The sequence below is a fragment of the Leptonotus elevatus genome, chromosome 10 (genome assembly GCF_054856555.1).
Source record: "Leptonotus elevatus isolate MCC_2025b chromosome 10, RoL_Lele_1.0, whole genome shotgun sequence".
Taxonomy (NCBI): domain Eukaryota; kingdom Metazoa; phylum Chordata; class Actinopteri; order Syngnathiformes; family Syngnathidae; genus Leptonotus; species Leptonotus elevatus.
The window spans coordinates 1021880-1042385 of record NC_141248.1 but is presented as its reverse complement, the minus strand read 5'-3'; the positions used below and the strand labels follow the sequence as shown (position 1 = coordinate 1042385).

The window sequence follows — 20506 nt, the reverse complement described above, 5'->3', positions numbered from 1 at the left end:
AAATGTGCCCCAGCATCCTGGTTGTTAAATACTACCTATCTATTTTGTCATTTGTGTGATTTTTCTTTTAAAACTTTCTACTCACAGGAATGGGGCCCAAGTTGCCCTCACTTGTTTGTTGGTGCATTCAAACTTCAACACGACATGTCCTGGACTCCTGAGGATGATGTGCATAAAAGGGATACAGAGATTGCTATCACGTACAAGTTACTTGGCCAACAGACGACTTTACCATCTGGCATGGAACCTCATTTCAAGGGTCTCTCTAATTAAGAGTTGTTCAGCTGAATAAACCTGAATAATCATCCAAAAATGAAATGACTTAGTCACTTTATTGTTATACATCATCAGATCACAAACATGTAGATACAAGCAAACAACATAGCTCACTACAAATACAGTACTATTGAATTAAAAAAAAAAAAGTACTGCACATGCACATATATAATTATATACATGCCACACACAATTGTGATCAGAATGTAAAATAAGATTTTATGCAACAACTTTGCAAAAGTAATTTGTCATAATTGCAGATGTGAAACTAGAGCATTATGTATAAAACCACACTGAGTGAAATCAGTTCTGTCAATTAATTGAAGCAATACAATAGTGGCAGTTTTCATTTAAAACCAAAATGTGATTCATCAAGGGTTACTGGTACCCTTTTCTGGCAAAGACAATAGGTTACCAAGGAAAGAACTAATGTAAGGCAGTAGCCGCCAGTTATCTGTAGCGATATTGAAATGAACAGCATCCGCTTCTGAATTTATTTTCAGCAGTATGTGAAATTTTGGGGACATGAAAAACAACAATTTCAATTCAGTTTTATTGGTTGCATCTGATATAATGAACGGAAGCAAACGTTTCTCCACCATGGACCCCAATTCTTCTGCTTGTAGCTGGCAACAAAACAGGGTGCTAGCATAATTTGCATGATCTTCCTCACTTATTTCAGCCCAGAGGTACTTAAAAAGACTCAATTTAACAACTGTTCCCCAAGTGGTGGGAATAGCCAATGGCAGAAAGGCTTGCTGAAAGGACATCCGGATGTCTGGCAGTAAAGTATACCAAGAGAGGCCATTTAAGGTGCTAAAAATGGCACTGCCACTGAGGGTGATTGGGATAGGCAACCTGGGCTTCAATACAAGTTTAACCACTGGTGACAGTTTTTCTCGAAAAAGACAGGGGACATTGAAAACACCGAGTTCTTCATAGTTGTTGTCCCTTATGCTGAAGTGCATGCGTATGCTGAAGACCTGATCAAAGCAGGAAAGGTTGTACATGGTATGGTTTAACTGGTAGTACAATGTAACCTGTGAGCCAAAGCAAGAGTCTTTGAATTGCGCCCTGTATGCTTCCAGTCCTGGGCAGTCCTGTGCTTCACTGAGGTTCGGGCTTTCCCGGCTAGTCTTGTTTCTCCCCTGTGGCTCAGGATCTTTTAATTCAACCAGCCTCAATACTGGTTTATCTGTCTGGTGAATGGTTAGCACACTAGTCAATCTCTCGGTGTCTGCCATGATGCAGGATAGTGAGTGTTTTATATTTTGTCCTTCCTCCCTCAAACCCTGTGTTATAATCCCAGTAAATTTTTCTTTAGAGAGAGTAGTCAGGAGACAGTAGTATAGTCGGGCATGATCTTGAATGTCCGTGTCGCCATAATAACAGATGAGATGTTGCAGGATGTTGGTCAGAGAGATAAATAATGAGTCCAGGCTGGGATGTGTCATCAAACACCGGCAAAGCTGCAGCACACAGTTTCCCAGACGCCAGTCACAAGTCATACACAGTGAAGGTGTAATCATGATGTTGGAAAGTAATCGGAGCGTGCTCAGCTGAGGGATTTTCGCTTCTTCTGCCACTCGAGCCAGCACCTTGAGGTGCCAACGGAGGTCTGTTAATGTCAACTGGGAAGGTGGCGCCTCAGTGATAATGCCCTGCAGAGCCCTGCACAGTCTTGCAGACCAATTGCATTCAGGGAACAAGTCAGAAGTCTGGTCAGCCAAGTTGAGAATGTGTAGAGTCAGGTGGGTATGACGGTGATAAAGCGTGCATAATTTATCCGCAATACTGTTAGAGTATCTCTCTATGTGGCAAAAACAGACAAGAAAAAGGAAAACCGCCCTGAAAAATGTGACAAGAATCTCTTGACTGTGTCCTCTTATCAAAATATTCAGTAACAAACTCAGGTGTTCATAGAGATAGACCAGACCCTTGCCTTCCTCTCCATCACCCTCCTCCTGGTATACCAGCAACAGCAGATTGAAGCGGGCCAGCATAGTAGCAGAATCAGTTAGTACAGTGGGTGCTAAAGTACATGCCAATTTGGGCGTTAGCAGCACAGGTGGGTTTTCATTACCATTTCCGCAGCTGATTGGCCTGTTCTCTGGAAAATGCAGAATATAGTCCATGAAGAAAAGCTTCTCTGGTTGTATTAGTAGTGGATGCTGGGAGAGAACAACCAGTCTTCTCAGGATGAACACTTCATCGTCAGTACTGAACAGGCTGTCTGTATAGGCACATTTCATCAGCAGAGTGCTATGAAAAAGGCAAACCTGAAAACACAATGGATAGAAAAGTCAACACACATCTGTTTAAACTATAAGTTTTTGTGATATAAAAAATTTGGCCAAAATAAATCATTTAAAAACTTTTGACGATAAATTCAAGATTCTGGATGGTTATTGTGCAAACAAACAAACAAAAACCTGGCTCAGTATTGCTTCCAACACATTTTTACTAAAGCAGCCCCGCTGTCACCTAAGTCAACAAAAATTGGGAGGCCCACAATAGTCTCATGGAGCCATACCCTAAACCCAACAGGACAATCGTCATTATTATTCCTTTCAAACTGTTGTCTCTTTTCCCACCTTCTATGTAACAATTTGCCCAAATATAACTTTACAATACCTTTTTTATTTGACCATTTATGACTCAAACATCTTCTAATAAGCAGATTACCATACTATACCATACCACTTTATTTAAATAACACGTTTAACTCATTCACTAATCACTTGTCAAGTGCATTTTTTTCAGCGGGGACAGGTAGGGAAATTCTGATTCTGCTCCACTGTAAATCTCAAACTTGGAAACAACTTTACTGATGCACAACCACCAGTAGATTACCACAAGGAACATGTTTCCCTAGACACGCTTGAGTCAGGCTTAACCGCCTTCAAACTGGTGTTGGCCTCTTCCGCGCAACTATGCACAAATGGGGTATGGCCTCCAGTGCGGCTTGTGAGTGTGCCGCTGAGGAGCAGACAGCAGACCATGTGATAACATCTTGCACCATATACAGTGGAACCTCGGAGTTTGAACGTCTCGCAACTCGTACAAATCGGACTTCAACCAAAAAATGAGTAAAAAATGCCTCAGAGTTTGAACTAATTTTCGGAGTTTGAACACCCAAGCAAAGCAAGCTAAGCTGAACGTACCTTGAAAACGGGTAGCCAAGTGAAGACGAGCAATGCTGAATGCTCACGTTGCGGTAGTTGAGACGATGCACTGCTCATTTCCAGTCAGATCGTGAAGGCCCCCAGAGGTGCTCCATACTCGCGAGTGCATTTAGATTTTTCCACGACAATTTTCTTCGGCAGCAAAGTAAAACATACAATACTACGAACCTCAGTGGAATTAGGAAGATTATCGCGCCATTGTAACTACTGTGACTACCCCTTTAGCTGTTCAACGTGACTGACGTTACACAACGCACGCAAGGACCGCTTAGTAGTCTAACAATATGCCCAATGTAAAATACACAAACTCAGCACTGAACTAGAGTAAGCATTAACATAGCATTTATCATCCACTGATGCCATCGCACCACAACAAAAAAGGTAAGGTATTTTTTTTATTGTTTAAACACTGTACAGGGTGTGAATGTAAAAAACAAATATAAATTAAAATAGGAATTTTGTTTTTGGAGCTTGGGAACGGATTAATTGCATTTACATTATTTTCTATGGGAAAAAAATGTTTTGGAGGTTGAACAATTCCGACTTTGAAGACTTTGCAGGAACGAATTATGTTCAAACTCCGAGGTACCACTGTATCACCATCCTAACGGGGTTCAGGGTCTGACCCTTGTAGATGAGACCTTAGTTGGCTGACTAACATAACAGTCTGCACCTTCTTTAAGGTCGACCTCTTAATGAAGAAGACCAGTAGATGACATCGTTACCCCGTTTTATACAAGATCAAATTTGAGAGTCCATGGGAGAAATGGCTGCATTTTGTGCAACGCACATTTTTCTATTAATTATAAAAGAACAGAAAAAAAGGCAGAAAGGAGAGAGTCTATTCTGTAATTTGGCAGATTCGGTGTATATCTAATTATTGAACACATTATGTGGGTATTGAACATTTTGAAATTTTCTAAAATGGCTGGCTGGCAGTGAAAGTGTTAAAAGACAACATAAGTTGACACCAAAAACGTTAACCAAGTTTTAATGTATTTGTACATGTTAGACTTATAGTAGGACTCGAAAGTACACTTTTATTCAAGTTAATTTTGCTAACAATTATCAGCTTACTTATCTGTTATCGACATCGGCACTTTCTAAATTATTGATTTATCGGCATTGGTTGAAAATAGAATTATCATGCATCCCTAGTTAGTAGTGCGCAAATTAATGAAAACGATGCAATTAATTTATTGGCAAAGAATACAAACCTCACTGGTTCCAAGTATACGCAGAAGCTGAGCTCTAAATATGGATGGCGAAATAACAGGCACCATGGCAACCACCTCCATCAGTCTGTGTAGAACTGCCGCTTGACACAGTGGAGTAAGAAGAAAAGAATTCTCCAGAGTAGAAGACAGGACTGAACGTAAATCCTTGCAGTCTCGCTCAGTCTGAAGAATAGGCACTGTGCCCATGTGACCCATTATAAGGGAGAATAAGATGGCTGAATCTTTAGCAATTTCACCAATTTCCTGGTCTGGTTCACTGCTGACAATTGTATTTTCTCCTACCAGTAAATTTAGATAATCATCACCTGATCCAGGATTCATGGCAAGCTGATAAACACAATTTTTCAACACCAGAATATGGAGTCTTGCATATGGCTGATGAAGTCTTGACATCTCTTTGGTCCAAAGCCCACCTATGAGCTCAAGGCGCTGAGAAAGAAGGCTGGGGCAACATGTCTCCAGCTCTTGTAGGCATTCACATGCTGTAGCTCTAAAGAGAAGACTGCTACCATGTAGGTCAGATGTGTCCTGCGCTATCTGAAGGAGCAGATCAAGAAACTCCACGCATACAGGTATTTTGTTGCTCACACAAGAGGTACAGATGAGGACAGAAGTCAGGGTGATGAGGAGACAACTGCGAAATTGAACACATGTCTCCGGACAGTGGGTAAACAATGACAGGAGCTCTAGGACTGTCTCTTCACCAACAGAGACTGTGGGACAAAGGAGGACCGGTTGCTCACATAGTGGGGACAGCAGATAGACCTGAAGTGGATGATAAACAAGAGCAAAATGTCAACAGAATGGTTTAAGTTAAAGTACGAAATACATGATTAACTGATTGTTTAAAACAGTGGTGGCCACACTTTTTTGCCTTGCGAGCTACTTTTCAAATAAGCGAAGTGCGCATCTCGGACCGCGCAGTGCATTGTGGGCAGGGGGGCGTTACCCGGCTACCAAACAGTAGTCAAGAGTAATGGAAAGCAATGGAGACCCCGTGAAAGTTGATGATTTAATTAAGCTTTTTTGTAGTCGCCGTGCATTTGCCTGTTAGAACGAGGACTGCGTTTGGCAACAGACAGAAACGGAAAGACGAACTGGCTGCCCTTGCATATGCTGCATCGATCCAAAAACTACCAGTCTTATTGACAAAGAAGGAAGTGAGAGACGCTGTGAAAAATGACTATGTCATTGTTAATCGTTGGAGACAAAGTAATTTCTGACCCCTTGAAGACAAGTGACGGATGGCTGGAAGAAGCCCATGTTTTAAGACTTTGGCCATCTTGCATGTCAGCCGATATTGCTGAATGTATGCACTTTACCGGGAGTTGGATCAATGACACAAAACCGGGACGCGATCAAGATCTTTCTTCACTGAGGGGATCAATTGGGGCTAGAAGCAGGTTCTTAAATGACCGTCACTCCATTAGTTTCGTTACACGGACGTACGCTAGCAAGCTTCGTGATGGTTCCGTTTGCTCCCTCGGTTTCAGGATATTGACAAAATAAATCTGTTCAAGAAATTTTCCATTTTAGCCTCTTTTACATCCGTTTGGATTAGGGATGCACCGAAATGAAAATGTTTGGCAGAAACCGAAAATGATAAATGCTTGGCCAAAAACCGAAACGGGGAAAAAAATTATGCCAATTTTTACTATCATTGCATTTATTATAATTAATTAAAATATTATAATTATAAAATATTTATTTAGCACTGGCATTTTAACCAAGCACAATATAAACACCGCAGACATGTTTGCTAATGGTACATTACACGTCAAATGAGGGTTGAGCGATTGCACTTTATAGTCAATGTCATTCGCACAGGCGGGCACGGATGCGTGTGGCGGGACAAGGTGCGGCGCACTTAAAATCGGCACATTCACATATTCACCAACGTTTAAAAATAAATAAATACATTTGTTCGCACCAGCTAGTCGGCTTCGGGAACGGACTGCAAAGTCACACACAGTGTCCTAAACAGGTCTGTCGCCACCCGGAGATAGCGGTAAGTGTTTCCGTATTTAAACCTGTTGATAGCAATAGTGCTAGCATTAGCTAAAGTATTTAACACGGCTACCGGGATGCAGGTGAAAAAGTGGGACCGTTCAAGGGGCTCTTATAAAAATAAAAGAAAAAGGGAAGGCGCTGCAGGAGAAAGAGTGGCTCACCTGTACTGCAGTACACGGCAGTTCTGTCTTTTTTCGACCCACTTAAATGTTGTACACCTAGCGACACCCCTCCCCTAAGGTGTGCGCAATGACCCCAGGAGCTGCTGTGTTCCCTGTTTAATTCAAACAGACGCTTGCTTGCAGCAGTTTTTTGCTTGCGTCACCACAACCTATTTCAGCCATATTCTTTCGCCTTTAATTTTATAGTAAAAATAGCCACACACACAAAAAGCCATTTTCAGCCGAAAATTTTCGGTGGCCAAATATTCGGTGCATCACTAGTTTAGATCTTTATTTTCTGTCTGGAAATTTGGAAGAGTGAACGGATGTTTACAAGAGTACACTTACGTCTTCTCGAGGTTTGCAATGGTGTGTTTTTTTTGCCTATAATCTCCATTAAGACAGTTAAAAATGGCACCAAGTGCACCTGTTGTTTTGTCACTTAAGGCTGAAAGCTGTTTAAACAATGCTTGCAAGCTTTAAGGTGTGCAGTTACGCAAACACTTTCAGCACTCCATTTGCCGCCATTCAAATTACGGCTTTGTTTGGTAGCAAGTTTTTTTTTTTAACTTGATTTTCATGCATGCGCAAACGTAATGCGCACTTCGCTTATAACCTTGCCCATGCTAGATTAATTCTCGCGGTATTTGTGAGTTCACAAATTCCGGAGAATCCATCTTGTACAGAGCCCGCTGATTTTCACTGATCCGAACCACTGGTACACAGACGCAGAATGTGTACTGAATGTTTTTATTTAAAATATCCCCCCTGGCTTTTGTTGTTCTGGGTTTTTTTCTGTATTAATAACGTGTTTGTGTAGTGTTCACAATTTGTTTGTATATTCTGTTTGAAATTGTTTAATAAAGCTATACGGGAAAAAATATTATACGAAAAAAACAAACAAAAAACGCAGAATGTGTACTTGTAGTTCTCGCGCGATTCACGGCAAAATAACGCTATATGCATTTGTCTGTCGCGGCGAAATAACCATTGCGTAACAGAAAATAAATGGTAAAAGCATAATCTTTACTACGATTACTGGACAAATTATATTTTAGACGCGCTAAGATAAAAGTTTGTGTCTCGATCAGCCACTGCATTACATCATGAGGGTATCATACCTTGGTACTGTTTGTAACTCTGCCATTTCGGAGCTCACGGAGCAACTCCAAAAGGAATGTATCCGCCGATTTGGAGATTAATCGGGAGGGACTACGGAAAAAGTCAGAAATTTTCTTCGTCCAATTTACTGCCATTGTCAAAATTCCTGCCAAAATCCTCTTCTCATTTCAAATGGTTGAGTGTCCTTAAGCACAAACAGTGTTGACTGGACTCTTTTTTTTGTTTTGTTATTTTTTCCCCTCTTCTTCTTCTTCTTCTTCTTCTTCTTCTTCTTCTTCTTCTTCTTCTTCTTCTTCTTCTTCTTCTTCTTCTTCTTCTTCTTCTTCTTCTTCTTCTTCTTCTTCTTCTTCTTCTTCTTCTTCTTCTTCTTCTTCTTCTTCTTCTTCTTCTTCTTCTTCTTCTTTTTTCTTCTTCTTCTAGACCAAGATTTTGAAGCCGCGAGGCCGCCATATTACCACTCCCAAGAAACTTTCTCGGCATACGATCCTCTATATTTTACAGTATCAAAATTGGACAACAGTTGAGACTGTACTTGGTATAAACAGCATGATTTAATTTTGTTTTAATGTGCTAAACATAAACAAGAGGACTTTAGACATTTTACAACTTGTCTTAAATACATGTATACATTTTATGCTGAAGGATGTTTACAGGAGGAAACTTGCACATCATTATTAAAGAATTATACCTGTAATTCTACGGTAGAGGATTAGTGCGTGCAGTCTATGCTTGTGTCCAAATTCACAAGGTTGGGTCCTCCGAAGGCCGAATTTTCGACTGCATGACGTCACTCCCGACTCGACCGCACGCACGGACTTACGAATGAATTGACCGACAGTCCATTCATGTGCTTTACAGTCCGTGCTTTTGTTTTCTATATAACTTTATGCGTGCTGTCAAATAGCACTGGGAGGACGTCATGCAGACGACAAATTCGGCCTTCGGAGGACACAGCCTTGTAAATTTGAATCTTGAAGAAACAGTCTTCCTTTGGATGTAATTACTCTGTTGTTCCATAGGATAGAGCCATGTGGTGAAAAAGTATGGGTACTAAATAGTAAATACCATCTTCCAAAAGCTCAACGCCTGTTTATAACACTCACATAATTTCACTGGCAGTTTAGATAATTCAAAATCACATTTTAAAAGATTTATTTACTTGTTTATTTATTTATTTGTGTGCATAATTTCTGTGACTTGGACAATATTGTCTAATACCACAAGGTACGTGATTTCTTGGTGCAATGCAACATAAGTATTAAAATATTTATTATTTTGCCTATTTTTTCTCCACAATCGATGGGATGAAATGCCTTGAAAAAGTGCATAGTCCATTGCCGTCCATAGTTTGTATTTGCCGTAGGTCAGCGATCCAAGATGGCCGACCTGATGCGCATGCGCGCGCAGCTCGTGCATTGACAACCATAAACGCACTGATCTGTATATGATACTGGATAGCAAGCCACAAGGCGGCCATCTTACCCCTCCCATCTCGCGAGCAGACTACTGTATAAACTATACTTATACGTACAGATTAGACATATACAGCTCGTAGGCTCTTAGTATAGGGTGGGGTGGTCACTATTTTTTAACAAGTAAACGTTATGTTTTGCTTTGAACACCCCCTTTTTCTTTTATCGCTCAGTTCTTTAGACCCCAATATTAAATTTGACAGCGCATATTTTGTTGAATTACAGGTATAATTATTTTCTTTATATATATATATATATATATATATATATATATATATATATATATATATATATATATATATATATATATACACGCGCACACACGCGCACGTAGTTAAGAGGTTAAATAGGACAGGGTTAGATGGAGGCAACTGATTCGCTGTGGCGACCCCTGAAGGGAAAAGCTTAAAGGAAAATAAGTTTCGTCCTGTAAATATCACTAAGCATCTAATTTACATATGTATTTAAGGGAAGTTGTAAAATGTCTGAAGTCGTCTTTAACCCTAACCCTTATGTTGAACAAATTTAAAACATAATAAATCATGCTGTTTCTATTAAGTACTATCTCAAATGTTCTCCAATTTGGATACTGTAATTTGGATCATATGCCGAGAAACGTTTCGTGGGAGTGGTAATATGGCGGCCTCGCGGCTTCAAAAGTCTTGACCTATCGGCTATCCAGTATAATATACATATCAGTGCATAAACGTCTGCTATATCCCTTGAAGTGTGTGTGTTCAGTAGTCGCGATTAGCATTTAGCGTCTGCTCGCTCAATTAATGATGAATATGAGTAGAATAAGCGTCCTTTCCAACTGTTTTCGGATACGAAAGCAGCTTCTGCGCTGTCCAAGGCCGAAGTATGTCTGTCGTTTTCCGCCGCAGAGGTCACTTAAAACTCATTCACGAAATCTCGCGTACGCCAAAGACTTGTTCCTCGGTCAAGTTAACCAGGTAATAGCAACAATATTTGAACGTAAGAAGGTTAAATCACTGGGGTTTGTTGTATCTGTGCCTGTGTTCTCGTTGCGCTGCGAAATTATTGCCTCATAGCAGAGAGATAAGTGACTTAACTGCCTACTTGTATTGTATTATTATTTTTTTACTGGGACCATATTTACGAATACTCTATTGAGAACTGAGTCCGTTTTTCTCCTTCAGGCTGAAGTATTTCCCTTTCCAGAAATTGGAAATGAAGACTTGGAGGAGATCAACCAGCTTGTTGCTCCTGTGGAAAAATTCTTCAATGAAGAAGGTGAGGGACAAGTGACTGGTTATTATTAAAATATTACATTTGCCTGCTAAATTTGCTACTTTCAAGATAGCGGTTCTCACCCTTTTCTATCCCCCACACACCGAGAAAAGTTCAAATGTGTTCTCACACTCACTCAAAATTAACTTCTTTTTTTAAACCAGCAATATATTTTCTAAAAAAATAACTTTTAACAACTTACAAAAAGCAAGATTGTTCTCATGGCAAAGGACCTGTCCACCAGGCTATCTAAGATTATTGTCCAACATCAAGATTGCATACATAGACAAGAGCACAACAAATGACAAATACTACCTGAGTGCAAAATTACATGCCCCCCCCCAAAAAAAACTTGGCAAGATTTAGCCCAAGTTACTTCACAATATGTCAAATCGAAAAGGACAAACTCAAATGTACAACACACACCAAAACACAGTTTCATACATATACATAAATTAAATCTCAACAGAAATAATATTAGTTTAAAAAAATGCAGAGGACCACCATAAATTACGTCTGATTAGGCTTATTGATATGACTAAGATCCACACTCTCCAGATATATGTATATGTATAAATGGGCCCCAAATACTTTGAAATAATGACAGTTTCCCTTTTATAATGTAGGTTATATTTTCCATGAGTAAAGTTGTGGACAGTTCCTTAATCCAGTCGATGAACTTCTGTTTACTTATCCACCTCCATGAGGGTCGTATGACTTTTTTTGCAAGTAAAAAAACATAAATCCAGAGAAATTATTATTTTCCCAGACATATGATGACCATCAGGCTATAGTCTTAAAATGTAACATTAAGTTTGAAGGTTGGCGGTACATATTTATACAAAATCATTCAGTCAGATGACAACCTAATGTCACCAATGTGTAATTATGATTGACCTTCTTGCTTCCCGTTTAGCAATTTGTAGCCAAAAACAATCACTGTTTTATAACTATGTATTTATAATCAGAAATGGGCGCGTCAATAAATTTTTGGGATGTCCCGAGCACACGTTTTTGGATTCGAGTCAGAGTCACCTCATTTTTTCATTTTGAAGATCGGCCGATTCCGAGTCCCTATCCAAAACCTCAGCATTGTATTAACCCGTGGACGTTATTTTGTTTTGATTACATTCTTGTAATTTTTGCCAAAATCAGGCATTTCCTTTGAAGTGTGATAACTTAGTCATTTATGAATATTTTTTTCACTTTCAACCGCTCAAAATGTTCACTGGCATCAGACCTATATATACATATATAGTTTTAAAAATATATATTTTTTTAATGCCCTCTATGGACAATAATAGCAGTATTATGCCAACAGCATATTATATATATGTAAAATAAAAGTCTAATTTGAATATTTCATATGACATATTTAGAGGCTTGAATAAGTCCATAAGTCATAACAATATAATTTTTTATGCATGCCCAGTTTTCACACAATGGCAGTTTTCTGAATAACACAAAATTCTTATAATTTTGCCCAAATCTGGCTTTTCCTTTGAAGTGTGATAACTTAGTCATTTATGAATATTTTTTTCACTTTAAACCGCTCAAAATGTTCAGTGGCATCAGACCTATCTAAACATATATCGTTTTTAATTTTATTTTTTAATGACCCCTATGGACAATAATAGCAGTATTATGCTAATAGCAAGACTAACTATGCTGTATATATATATAAAATAAAATACTAATTTGAATATTTCATTTGACATAGTTGGAGGCTCAAACAAGTCCATAAGTCATAACAATAGATTTTATTTATGTCTGCCCAGTTTTTACACAATGGCATTTTTCTGCATAAAAGTCTTGTAATTTTGTCCCAAATCAGGCTTTTCCTTTGAAGTGTGACAATTTATGAAAACTTTTTTTCACTTTCAACTGCTCAAAATGTAGGCATCAGACCTATCTATACATATATAGTTTTATTTTTTTATGCCCCAATGGACAATAATAGCAGTATTATGCTAACAGCAAAACTAACTGCTGTATATATATATTATGGATATATATAAATCAAAGTAAAATATTTAATATGACATAATTAGATCCTTGAATAAGTCAATAAGTCGTAACAAGATATTTTTTTCTTTAGAATAAGAAGGTCAAAGTCACAATAACTGATTTTGATGACATAATTTATGAGTAACACTTTAGAACAAATATGCAGAATTCATGAACATGAAACACCAGTTACTGAAACGAATAACTACTACTAACTAAACACCAGAACTACTTTTTTTTTTTCCATTTAACATTTCATGCAATGGGTCTTGATGTGTTTTTTGCAAATCTAAGTTCCACATTTTGCGCAAAACGTTTGAAGCCCGAAGTGGCTTTGTGCAAAGGACACATTGTTTGCGCTTAGACGGGGGTCCAGCACGCTGCTCTGCATGCTCCACCTGCTCCACCTGCTCCACCTGCTCCACCTGCTCCACCTGCTCCACCTGCTCCACCTGCTCCACCTGCTCCACCAAGCCTTCGGTAGAAGGCTTTGCTTCCCGTTTCAAAATTTCAGGCCAAATTAGAGCCTTGCCTAGTTCCTCAAGCCGCTTGAAGCTTTTCTTATGGTTCGCTGTATGATGCCGTAGTTGGAAAACAAATCTAACGCAGTTTCAGGGCTGCTGATTCTGGCTACTGCGTAGACGGTTGCCCCGGGGTTAGGAATGGGATGGGGGAAATAATGTGTGGCCACTCCGTGAGTAGGAGACCATAATAGTTTAAAATTTTTCGAGAGACACTCACTAATTTCTTTGCCCTGATCGCCGTCATTTTCATCATCCTCTGCCTCCTCGTCGTGTTCATCTCCGCCCCCCCACCCCCCTCGCTCTCACCTCCGCGATCATCTGCGTCCACTTCCCACACCTCGTCATGCTCATCTCCGTATTCATCGTCATCATCCTCTTCCTTCTCTGGCATTCTAAGTCCAAGAGTAGACTCTTCAACCTCTTCCAAGCTCTCCGAACTAGCGTCCGAATAAAGTTCTTCTTCGGAATTAGTACTTTCTAAAACGAGCCGAATCGCGTCCTCCAATACCATCTTTCTAGCCATTGCTACCAGTTGTGGTGAAAGAAATGCAAAGTAGTGATCATCGCGAGAACAATGACCTCAAAAATGCCCAGAACCAATAAGAGTAAAGAAGTTCCAACACAAACCAGTAAGAGTTGAAATTCTAACAATAAACAAGTGTATTATTTTTTGCATTTGTGGGCAGTACCTTTGTATTTTCTTGTGCACACCTGCAAATATGCATGCCCAAATAGACTGAAAGTGAGTTCAGACACATCAACACGAAACTTTTATTGTAATGCCAACCGTTTTTATCACATTCATGTTGACCAATGTGCAGCGGGCTTTGCACAATCAAATTCATTTATTAGCCTATGGCGCCACCTAGTGGATTTTGGGTGTTAACACTCTCAACACACAAATTCCTATATTTTCATGTTCATGGCTCGTCAAAGAAGCGATTGCATCAGTAATCACGGAAAATGCATTATAACACATCAGGTTTACAGCATATCAAAAACTGATTTATAACGGGAGTCAATTATTACAAGAATTTCGAGTGAATCTCTCCCTCCTGTTTGCAATAATTATAAATTGCAGCATGGCGCCAATTTGAACTTCTAAAATTTTTAACAATCCTGGTGAAATGTCAGGTCCCTAGTGTATTTTTTTCAAATGCTTTTTCTTTGATGAAACAGATTTTTTATTTTTTTTTAAAGCCAGAAAATGGACAAATAACACAGACGGGTTTTAAGGATAATTTATTTATTTATTTATTTTTAACAAAACTATCCCAACACCTTATACCTACTACTTATATGATGAGTGAAGCAGTGGTTAAAGTAACTAAATACAACATTTTAAACCCTTTTTTGGGGGGTTGGTGCATCTATGAGTTACTCAAAGGGCTATTATTAAGCACTGACTGGTATATATATATTTTTTTCACGAGAGCTTTATTTTTGAGAACCTACTGTTCTGGGCTAGACGATTAACCAAAATTTTATCGTGATTTTGTTTTTGGCTTATTTCGATCATTAAAACATAATGACCGAAGAAAAACGACTTATGTGCAGAACGCCGCGGCGTACGAGTCCTTCAAATAACGAAAATTCGCACACAAATGTTGTGGAAACACATACACACAGGTAAGATAACACTACTCAAAGGCACAAATTCTTCCCAATTGTGAAAAATAAGTTATTTTAATTAATCAGATTTGATTAGATTAATCAGCTGCCGATTATTAACCTGGCCATAGCCAGATTGATATTGTGATTCACTCAAGGGACTTCTCCACAATATATTTGATTTGCACGGGAAAGGCGGGACAATCTTTACAATAATTCAAGCTCATTGGACAATGCGTCATCTTGTGCACGTCTACCTAACTTTCGTTTTGAGCAATCACGGCCACGGAGGAAAATGTCGTCTTTGTTCTCAATGTAGTGGGGAAAAAAGCACAAACATCTTTACCAGCTAAAAATGCATAAAGCGCTGTTCAACATTCAACAAGGAAACTGTGAGTAATTCTGCGAGAACAGAATTAATCGCAGCGTCCATCCGTCCATGTTAGGTTAGTTTGTTTCCCACGGTGTCCGCGCTTAGTGGTTTTGTCACAGCTGCAAATGCCGACCCAAACACAATGTCGCTCTGTGATTGAGGGTTGGATCGTTGAAAATCAACGGGCTTTGGTACAAGATGTATTCTCTGGAGTTTGTGAACTCACAAATCTACGAGAATTCATCTTGCAGAGCAAGGTTAGCCGATTATAGTGCTTTTCAAAATAATCAACAATTGGGCCAAATTTAGCCGATTATTGTACTGTCCTTAGTTTCACACAAAACCGTACATGCTGAATGGTGTTTGACTAGCACAGAATGGTGTCCTTACACTGTTTGTTCACTAAGTGGAGCTGTGACTTTATTCAGTCAACAGTACACTGTGACCTGTTTTACCAAAGTCATTTTGCATAGAGCACACAATACAATGAATTTCAAAAAATAGATTAAAATGAAACAAATAATCCAGTGGTCAGAAAAAAAAAGTTGTTGTACAACTTCCTTTTAAGGAATACAGTAGAGCTGCAACTATCGAGTGTTTTAGTATTCGAATACTCGAAAATTCTGTAGAGTACTCAAGTACTCGGATAAAATATATTTTTGCTTGGATAAAGAGTAATTTAAAGTCTTCTTCTTTTCCTTTCGGCTTTTCCCTTCAGGGGTTGCCACAGCAAACCAGTTGCCTCCATCTAACCCTGTCCTCTGCATCCTCTGCTCTCACACCAACTACCTTCATGTCCTCTTTAACTACATCCATAAACCTCCTCTTTGGTCTTCTTCTAGACCTTCTGCCTGGCATTTGGAAACTCACCATCCTTCTGCCAATATACTCACCATCTCTCCTCTGGACATGTCCAAACAATCTCAGTCTGGCCTCTCTGACTTTATCTCCAAAGCCTCTAACATGTGCTGTCCCTCTGATGTACTCATTCCTGATTCTATCCATCCTGGTCACTCCCAAAAAGAACATCAGCATCTTCATCTCTGCCACCTCCAACTCTCCTAGCCTTCTCCTCCTCCTGTCTTTTCCTCAGTGGCACTGTCTCCAGACCAAACAACATTGCTGGTCTCACCACATTAGCTTCATTCCTCTGTAGTTGCCACTACTCTGCACGTCTCCCTTGTTCTTAATAATGGGCACCAGCACACTCCTCCTCCATTCCTCAGGCATCTTCTCACTATCTAAGATCCTGTTGAACAACCCAGTCAGAAATTCTACTGCTACCTCTCCTAGACACTTCCATACCTCCACAGGTATATCATCTGGACAAAGTGCCTTTTCACACTTCATCCTAAGACTAACAAAGTCCGGGCCGGGATTCGAACTGAAGGCACAATGATTTATTGACAGAGACATACAAATAAGACACATATTCTGGCCAGAAGGGAGAAGAAGTCCGTAGAACAAGGGCATGCACTGGGTTTTATATCAGAACACAAATTCATCCCCTTTCTTCGATAAGATGTGTGACATTATAATATAACAAATCTTATTGGGATTTTGAAATATAATACACTCCTTCTAAATTAACCTAATTATTCATATGGATTTCTGCACCGACCAGACTACCCACCGGGTTACCAACCAGAATCTTTCACCAACCCCAGAAACATCTAAATTCCAAGAAACTAGGGAAACCTCAAGAGACCAGAGAAAAGACTGAGGAAAGGAAGGAAGGATAGATGAAGCAGAGTGGGATCCACAGACATCAGCCTCCATCAATTCAACGACCAGAGGAAGAAGCAGATTGTGTTTGAATTTCGGTAGATGCTGGTGTGGTAGATCTGGCATGCATGAAAACCTCCACCAAAGAGGGGAGCCGTCGACCCCGGCCAGGACAGAGCAAGCACAACCCCCCAGGCCCCCCCAGGCCGCGGCAGCGCCAATGCACAACCCCCGGGCCACTGGACGGAGAGCAAACCCAGGAGGCCCGCGCCCCAAGCCCAATGCAGGAGAACGGGGCACGGCAGGCCCACCAGGCACCCCATTGGCCCACAGCCCCCTCTCTTCCCACGACCCCCTTTGGTCGACTTTTAGAGTTTTAGAGTAAATTTTGTGGAAAATACATTTTTACGGTTTCACCTTTTAACTCTTTGACTGCCAGACGTTTTCAGAAAAGGGATGCCGTCAGTGCCAGCCGATTTAAGCATTTTGACTGATCTTTCAAGGTCCACAGAAAATGTTCTGTTTGGACTATGGAAACACACATACTACCAAATGAAAGACTGGACTTTCATCTTTCATCAGAAAAAGTTTGTTTCTACCTTATTCCGTTCTTTAGTAATCAACAATAGAAAATGGTTAGTTTCACCCGATTTCGCTTGTTTTGGACTCAAATTCGGAGAAATCAAGCTTTTAGTGAAACGATATTATTTCATGCATTCTAGTGAATTTTACACTTCTTTTTGTCCATGAATGATGCCACAAACACCTAAATAGTGCTTTACTTCTATAAAACACTACCACCAAGAATGAAAAAGTGTTTTTTGATAGCAAAATACGTTTATTTACATTCAACAGTGTAACAATTTGACAACAATTTGGCAAACTATTTACAAATGTGTGCAACTGTGGTGCTATTTACAAATATGTGGATGTTTCAACGACAGTTTTTCTTTTTCTTTTTTCTCCCCTGCGTGCAAGGAGACGCAACCGCATTTGCACAACAGATTGCCTCTTCGCGTGCAAAAGCTCCACTTTCTTGCAGGCCGTTTTTTCCGGGGAATAGCAAGTATATACTGCAGTGTGTGTTGCCATCAAGTCTAATATCAGGATCATGCTACGGTTACGTTACGGTAGAGTTACGTCTGGCTTCCTCATGTCCTTCAGTTGCTATACTGGGTTGTAAGAGATGTTCTTATCCACTCCATTCATGGTGGCATCGTAGTCCAGAAACAGTGTCTTCTCCGTGATCAGACTGTACCCGCTCCTCCGATGAATATGCATTGGACTCGGGGTACTCTTCATTGTCCGACAAAATGTCCGCATGTGCAGCTCCAGCGTTAGCGGCGTTAGCAGCGCTAGCCGGTGATGCTTTATGACGTGAGAATAAAGGCCGCGTCCAACTGTGGCGTCCAACTGTGGCGTCAACCTCGGGTTTCACCATCATCATCAATGTGCATTGGTCGATGCCAACTCTCCATCGCCCGATCGAATGTCCGATTGTGTAGAAGTACCCGGTCGGTTATTGTGCGCGTTTTCCGGCCTTAGCAGCGCTAGCCGCGCTAGCCGCGCTTAGCCGGTGAGGCTTACTACGTGATCATAACGGTCGCGTCAAGGCTTCCAACTTTGGCGTCAAGCTCGGAGTCATCATCATCGTCGACATCAATGCGCTTTTTAGTATTGATCGATGCTTTCCGTCTTTGAAAAAAATGTTCAAGCGTGAGCTGCTTGCAACCGGTTGCTTCATCAGCCATTGTGGCTTCATCAGCCATGTCTCCTCAACACTCTAGCTCCGCCTCACGTCTTCTACTGACGCCCACGGTGGGCGGCCCATCCAACCTTGTGCAAAGAGATTCATCACTGCCATCTAGGGGCCAAATCGAGTCATTATACTAACTTGATCTGCTTGATACTTTCAGCACAGCTGCCCAAGGCTTTCCTACACCCGTTTCCAAAAAAAAAACAAAAAAACATAGTGGACGTCTTTTAACGTCCTCGGCGCCCTTCCCTAAGTTTATGCTAAACGTCTTATAACGTTTATGGCGGTCAAAGAGTTAACAAGCTATAGTTAGTATATAGTCATTTTTTCTGGACCAATTAGTCAATGCGCTTTGTACAACTTTTATCTCAGCAGAATGCTTCCAAGGCCAGCTGTTTTTTAGGAAGATTACACTAGACATTTAATACAATGTGGTAAGCATAAGATAGTTCTCAAACAATGCACATAATGTCATGGGATACCTTTACATTTGCATAGATTGCTAAATTAAAACACATCAAGTTCATCAGGAATGATGAATATAACCCCCAAAATCATTTAGTTAGCTAAAGAGAGAACATTTAGGGAACAAAATGATTTCATGATGTGCTATTAACCTTTTGAGATGTGCTAAAGGATAATGTGCTTTTTGGAAGATGACTTGACAAACCTAGCCCAAATTTTTGTCATGCGTACCTTAAAATCTCCAGACTTGCGCTTTGTGACCGGAAGGGGGATTGGCTGAACCCTGGCTCATCTGCATCAATTGAGGTGGGTCCCACCGGAGTCTTGAAAAAGACTGACACAAGACCTGCCCGCTCTCTCTCTTCCGCACCTCTTCCCTTCCTGATATTGCCCTGAGACACTCTGGTGGTCGTGTCCGCAAACAAGTTTTTCGGGACCACGTGGGTTTTCTTTTTGTCCTCGTAGCCACCATTTTTTTTTTTTTTACTCTGCAATTGCAACCGGGTGGTTAAAACGTGCTCCACACCACAGCACGCAGCCAACACTGGTCCTTGCCACCCAGACTCTTTTCTTTTTCCCTTTTTTTTAAAAAAAATTGTTTTCAGCACCTCTGTGGCCCTTTTTGGTCTTTTGTTCCACCCACAGCCACCGTTTTGGGACTGTTACCGCGTGCGTCAAGACTCCAAAACCCACAAAAACGGTTACCTGTTGCCCTCTGTTCCATCATCTTCAAGGGTGCCCAGCCGCGTTGCAAGTTCCTACACCGGCTTGCCTCAACCCGTGACACGGAGACAAAGCGGACACCGATTCCAGCACCGAGATTCGGCAGCTGGGACGCGTCCTCCATCTCGCCGCCGAGAGGAAAACTCCGGTCGCGCGCGGAGCAATCTTGGTTGACCGCACAGACTCCTGGGAGAGCCGGCTGAGTCCCACTTCGTGGAATTTGTGGAACACTTTTGCTTCTTTTTTTCTTGTTCCTTTTTTGGGGAGCGGTCATTCATCCGGTCAATCTTCTCTCTGTCCCAACTTCCGAATCCTAAATTGCATTTTTATAGCAAATTCGACCATACTACTGGTGCAACTACGGTTGGTCATACATCAAAAGATTTGTTGAGACAAATTCCTTCACATTTAACCTCGTTCTTAACCTCGTTAAATTGGGGGGTTTCTTTCTATTTTTATCAACTTTATTTTATTTATTTTCCGTTATTTCTCGATAGTATAGTTAGGTATAGACAGTGTTGTGACTGTATGTGGCAACAGTAGTGAATAAAAGAATGTTCATCAATTCCATTCCGTCTAAGTATTCGAGTGGATTATTAATTCCTTT

The 20506-nt window shown here is 40.4% G+C and overlaps 3 protein-coding genes across 4 annotated transcripts in view; 2 read left to right on the top strand and 1 right to left on the bottom strand.

The window, feature by feature from the left end:
• Positions 1–318, top strand: part of c10h1orf50 (chromosome 10 C1orf50 homolog) — a 30469-nt gene extending 30151 nt beyond the window's left edge. For both annotated transcript variants that reach the window (XM_086087493.1, XM_086087492.1), the window contains one exon: positions 88–318. In XM_086087493.1, coding sequence (XP_085943619.1) covers positions 88–273 — 186 coding nt within the window. In that variant the 3' untranslated portion in view covers positions 274–318. The remainder of the gene's footprint in view (positions 1–87) is intronic.
• ap5b1 (adaptor related protein complex 5 subunit beta 1) lies at positions 314–8254 on the bottom strand. The gene is made up of 3 exons (XM_086087491.1): positions 7992–8254; positions 4679–5464; positions 314–2555 (listed from the first exon to the last, which is right to left on the bottom strand). The coding sequence occupies exons 1-3, from the start codon at positions 8124–8126 to the stop codon at positions 648–650; spliced, it is 2829 nt and encodes a 942-aa protein (XP_085943617.1). The 5' UTR covers positions 8127–8254; the 3' UTR covers positions 314–647.
• A 1926-nt stretch (positions 8255–10180) lies between these two features.
• Positions 10181–20506, top strand: part of acad9 (acyl-CoA dehydrogenase family, member 9) — a 91190-nt gene continuing 80864 nt past the window's right edge. The window contains exons 1-2 of the mRNA XM_086086036.1: positions 10181–10417; positions 10625–10718. Of these exons, the coding sequence (XP_085942162.1) occupies positions 10244–10417; positions 10625–10718 (268 nt within the window). The 5' untranslated portion in view covers positions 10181–10243. The remainder of the gene's footprint in view (positions 10418–10624; positions 10719–20506) is intronic.